General features: G+C 37.3%; 1 protein-coding gene across 1 annotated transcript; it reads right to left on the bottom strand.

The window, feature by feature from the left end:
- Positions 1 to 724: 724 nt before the first annotated feature.
- LOC134215896 (sugar transporter SWEET1) lies at positions 725 to 3,510 on the bottom strand. The gene is made up of 5 exons (XM_062694983.1): positions 3,163 to 3,510; positions 3,020 to 3,097; positions 1,383 to 1,609; positions 1,150 to 1,325; positions 725 to 1,097 (listed from the first exon to the last, which is right to left on the bottom strand). The coding sequence occupies exons 1-5, from the start codon at positions 3,246 to 3,248 to the stop codon at positions 966 to 968; spliced, it is 699 nt and encodes a 232-aa protein (XP_062550967.1). The 5' UTR covers positions 3,249 to 3,510; the 3' UTR covers positions 725 to 965.
- Between the last annotated feature and the right edge of the window lie 2,425 nt (positions 3,511 to 5,935).

Here is a 5,935-nt window from a genome sequence, read left to right as displayed (position 1 = left end):
TCTTGCTAGCTGCACACCTTGCCTTTTGGGTCGCTATCGAGAACCTCTTTCGCCGGATTATTGTTCAACATTCTGCCTACGTACCACCGCAGTTGTCTGATTTTCGAACAACCTTCCTCTCGATAACTCTCACGAGCATTATTCAGGTCTCGTGTCCGTAAAAGACTACCGGTCTAATGAGCGTTTTGTAGATATTCAGGTACAGCGGCAATTTAAAGTAGGATTCCTGCCGCGATACAGCCATGGTATCTTTTTTTGAGATCACCAGTAAGCCCAAGCCCACGAATTCTTCAAACTCGTCGATTTCGTCACCACCGATACAAACTCCTGGTGGATGACTAACGTTGTCCTTTCTTGAGCCTCCTTCTATCATGTACTTTCTCTTCGACGTGTTGATGTTGATGTAGTGGCCTTACGGATATACTAGCAGGAATAGAGTGCCGACCTACCATTCCGAGGTATGCATTCAGTTCCAATTTTGGTAGAAGGTATAAGACTATTATAGTCATTCGAGACCCGCTTTTATACACTTCTGTCCTGTGTATCAAATTTCCTGCAGTGCCAGGAAGTTTGAAGTTGCTGGAATGTAATTCATCCTAGATTATCCTGTTGTAACCTGTCAAACCTTGTTGCAAGACTTGAAACTTACATCATATTTTTATTTCGCAGAAAAAAAAAGTTTTATAAGGCATTCGAATGATTATGTTTGAATTGAAACAAAACCTTTATTCTTTTTAATTATTTAATGTTTCTCGTCAATTGCAAAATCTTAAAAGTATAAATTACAGCATTTTATGTTGGTACAAATTAGTAACAAGTAGTCGATTTGCTTCGTGTTTTAATATTAAGAATAACTTAATTTCCACATTGTACTGATCACGGAAGAAACATTCAACAAAATAGTGTTGGAGCAATCACATGGTCCGCATGTCTCCTCAGTTCAAGGTAAGCTTTGCTAACCCTTTTCAAAGAATGTTGGCATCTGACCGTAACGGTTGGTACGATGGTCCACCATCAGCGTACAACTTTCGATTCGGATAAATTGCGTACAGCAAAAGTTGAACCGATGACAGCATGCATCCCAGAAGATTCGGAATCTGTAAAGGCAACATTTCAGTACTCATCGAGAGCATAATCTGCATTAATTACTTGGATAAAGCTGTCCTCTATGAGCATTCCATAGATGAACCATTGAAGGGAAACGAAAAACGATGCAACAATAATAGGAAATGGTAAGCTTTCGGTGTTTTTGGTTCGTATCACTTGCGCTAATACTGATAGTGGTGATGCGAAGAACAATACTCCAACGCAACAGCAAACAACTCCTGCAAATAGTTAAATTCTTTAGAAAAATAACCAAATATGAGAATTATATGACTCACCAATAGTTCGAAGGGAAACATCCAAATTTGTTTCGTATTTTGTATAAACGTTACAAGCCAATATGAAGACACAAACAACCAGAAATTGTCGAACAACTGTTTGTTTGTTTACAGAAAATGTAAAGTAAATTATTACGTATGCTAAAAACAAGGCCGAGCCTATGGTGTTTACAAAAATTACTGTATGTTCTTCGGTTAGTAATCCATATTTTAACCAAAGCGAGCACCTGCAAAAACATGAAAAAACATCATTGATAAATATTAAAAAAAAACATCAAGTTTTAATAATCGAATGTACCATATGTTGAGTACATGACAAAATGTATTTGGTGCCTTTTCTTACCGAGCGAAATACATAATTTAAATATGCAGCGTGTTGCTCTCAGAACATTTTCTTTTAAATACATTGGAGTAGAACAGTCAATAAAGAAATAAACAGAAGCTTGCTCTATTAACATTTTGGTTTTATTACACTCTTGTAGAGTAAATTATGGACTTCAAGTGCGTTATATAAAACTTAAAATGTTACTTGAGTAGTTTTGAAAATCTGTGGGAATTGCCAGAAGTTTTTTTTCTATTTCGGAAAACCTGCGGTCGTTTTTGATTTGAAGTGTTTTTTAGTCTGTACTGTACACCACAAGCGAGCGACAACTGCAAGTATGAAACTGAAAATTAGCAGAGGGCCAACTGTGAGAATAAACATTCTTGAAATTTCAGATACTTTGCCTAATGTATACTCATGCATGGCTTGGAAATTAACTCTGTAGCAAGAGCAGTTATAGGCTAGATGTACCAGTTGTGGCTATAGCACCAGTTGTCGCACTAGTGCTTTATATGCCAAATGGCCAATCAAATCACCGCAAACCAAGTTCATATCGATAAAACATATTCATATGACACGATAACACCTTTGATTTCCTCCAAAACAAGCAAAGCATAATTGTAAAAATTGATTTTGCTTAATTTTTGACGTCCTTTGCACCAGTTGTCGCACTAGTGGTCCCAATTTGGCCAGTCCCATAAGAAAACAATGGGATTTGCCAAATAAGGAACCAAAATTAAGAATAGTGCCACAACTGGTGCATGCGTTCCTATTATGGATTAATCAATTTTGAGGATAATAACAAATTTTATTGTGGTTTTCACAGCTGTTCTAAGGAGCAGGAAGTAAAACCTTTCGCTTGATATATAAAGTCCACCCACATGCCTTTTACTTATTTTTTTAAAAATAGTTGTTCTTATGTATGGCGACAATTGGTACACCCACCCTATCACTGTTTTGTTATTAGAACTGCTTATGTTGCTACTCATTATAAACTGCTTTTAATCGTAATTATATGTTTCCAAAATATAATAAATTGCAAAATGTAAACATGAATATCGAATTTTATATGACGAAGTATGAATGTTACAAAACGTACGAATCTTAGCTTAACCCCTTAAATGCGCAATGTTGTTTTAAAACAACAAACCGAAAATACGTTTAATGTTAATAATTTCAATAGTTATTTACGCTAAAAATATTTCCGACGATTTCTAAAAAAAACGCCTTGCGCCTTTAAGGGTTAAATGTGCACAATACTTTCATTGCTCTATTTAGTCAATGATATGTAAAAATAGAGCAATACGATACTCACGATAGGAATCCAGACACAAATGGAAAAGCGGACGTCTCCCCGGTGGATTTCTTCCTAATATATCGGTGGCATATCACGCTGAAACACATTGATAAGAAGGTGAGACATTTATGCCGACTGCTGATAACATAAACACATCTTACGATCCTGTTAGGAACTGCAATACGGTCGAGATAGTGGCCGACGATGCCAATATATCTTTGAACGAGAGATCGTCAAACAGTGCCATGTTGGTCGGTACTGTTTGATTGCAGGTGGGTACATCCAGGTGAATTGGAAAGGAATTATTTCTAATTTTCAACCAGCAATCAGTCAGCGGAAATTGCAGTCCAGTAGGCCTTGTACGTGGGCAATTTTTTTTATAATCGCGTTTGATATGTTACTATCCAAGCAGACTGCGATGCGATGGATGTACAGACTGTGTTTACAATCACAGCTGTTGGTATAGACTTCTCTGGGTAGGTAAGATGGTGTTCGTAGCGGAAAATAAAAATGTCAGACGTGCATCTGTTTGCAGCGGAGTGCATACGTGTGAGTGAAATGTATAGAATGTTTATTACTCTACCAACATATCTTCGTTAAATCATAAATTTGTAGAACTTTGATTTTTTTAATCTATTTTATTTAACTGCTAAGATCACACCTTAACAATGAATAAGTAATCAATACTCATGCTTTGTTATTATCCAATATAATAAAATAATCCATTAATATAATCTGTAAAGAGATAAAAGATATGCAAGATGAAAAAAAGCGACATCTTTATCTCATTACCGTTTCTATTCAGTTCTGACGTTCGACCAAGGGCCTCATACGCCTGTCACTGGCGAACAAAGCTCGTGTACTCTGCATCGAAGCTTAGAACCGGTGTTAGGGCGCAATCGTTAATGTGAACATTTTTATATTCGGTTAGTTACTGCAAATAAATTCTTTTTCGAGTCCCTTTAATCAAGCAGGTATCTCAAGCATACCACATCGTTATATTGCTGCATGATTGAGTGTTTAATTTTGATAAAATATCTAAAACAAAAGTGTGCATAAAAATTGCCTCGCCATTACAAAAAGGTGGTAGAGAATTAACACTGTTGTTTACAGTTTAGAACCAAATCCAGATGTCGCACATGTTGGGGTAGGGATTCAGTGCTCCACCTTTGAAACGTGCGCGGAAGTTTTCAAACGAACTTCGTTTACGCGCCAGGCAGCGAGGCTGCCACGAAGCCGCGATGCTTTAAATGCCCGGTGAGACTCGAGGGTGGTTTACTTCCAACTCACAACGGTCAACCAACTCAACCGAAACCGAAAAACTAATTCCAATTCAAATAATCGATCTATTCGAATGCCAGCCCTGGTCAATGCTTCTTCGACACTCGCCTGAATGTATGCTTCACACTACTCTTTATTCTGGATCACTCTACTACTGCACTTTCATATTCTTATTGGACAATAATGGTATACTAGAAGTGCCGATATGCTGCAAGTAGCGAGTTGAATCGACGATCGTCGGCGATGCTCGATGCGTACCGGTACGATGCTCGTATGTTGCACTGGAAGAACTCGATGTTGCAGGAATACGGGAATTTCACTTGGCCGGTCAGGAACGAGGGGTCTAAGCCTTCGGACCTGGATTCAAAATTATCTACTGGTCTTCACCTTTCCTAGGCCAATGTCGCCTTTGACTGACGAATACTGTCTAGCATTAGACTGACAACAACGAATCCTAATCAAACCGGCGGGAACCGGGCCTGGTGTCTTTTGTCACTTTCACGGTTCAGTCGAGAGGATAATAGCGTCCACGTGATGAATTGGTATTTACCCGGGTCCGGAATAACGGTTGACCCAACCTAACACCTTCGTTTGAAGGATTTCCTTCAAACAAAATTACTATTAGCCTTTTCATTCTTTAATACTTGTCTAGCTAATTACCTGATCTAATTTGTGCCCTTCGCACGGCACACGGCGTGGTCAATCAAGTCGTAGCGATAGGATTTCCCATAACTGTTTTTAACAATCGTTATAATTATTGTTTTATAAGAAAGGATTTCATGGGACTCACGTTAACTAAACGCTTGTTGTAATGCACCAGCCGTTCACAATAGTTAGGTTCTAAAACTTTTAGCAATCTTTATCTTCCTTTGTTTCCAATTTCATCACTCCTCTCAGTAGCACTGCCTAAACTGGACTATGGACACTTATCATTTTAAGATGGATCTTTATCTATTGATCCGCATATCATATACTCCAACACGACGCGTCAGTTTCTGATTGGTTGTTCAATCGTTAGTGTGTCCATAGTAACATTTTTTTAGCGCCTGGCGCTATACTCGCCCTTTTTGACCAAGGGGTATTTAACCCTTAAAGGCGCAAGGCGATTTTTTTAGAAATCGTCGAAAGTATTTTTAGCGTAAGTACCATTCAAATTATTAACATTAAACGTATTTTCGGTTTGTTGTTCTAAAACAACATTGCGCATTTGAGGGTTAAAACATTTTTAATTTTTGAATTCAAATCTCGCCCGCGTATTTTTAATCTTGATTTAAAATATTTTTGTAACCACATAGTTACATTACCCTAAACGCATACGAAGAAAAATATTTTCTTAGATACTTATCTAAGAAAATATTTTTCTAAGACTTAACTGGATTCTATCTTGTAAATTCGGTCATTATTCACATCTATTTGAGCTATCAAGTTTGATTTATGGATTTTGATGTCGCTGTTAGGTCACCTTTACCGAGCAAGCATAATTATCTTAATTTCCTATTATACGGTATGTATCTTATACCAGACTACTCATGCGAAATATGTTCTTTTATGAGAACCATTACGTCAAGATTTACTCGACAAATTACAAAAACATTTTTTTTGTTAAACAAAATATACATCCCGTGTACACGGAATAAAATTACTTTCCCCTCG

The sequence above is a fragment of the Armigeres subalbatus genome, chromosome 2, assembly GCF_024139115.2.
Source record: "Armigeres subalbatus isolate Guangzhou_Male chromosome 2, GZ_Asu_2, whole genome shotgun sequence".
Lineage (NCBI taxonomy): Eukaryota > Metazoa > Arthropoda > Insecta > Diptera > Culicidae > Armigeres > Armigeres subalbatus.
This window is presented reverse-complemented; position numbering and strand designations above follow the sequence as displayed.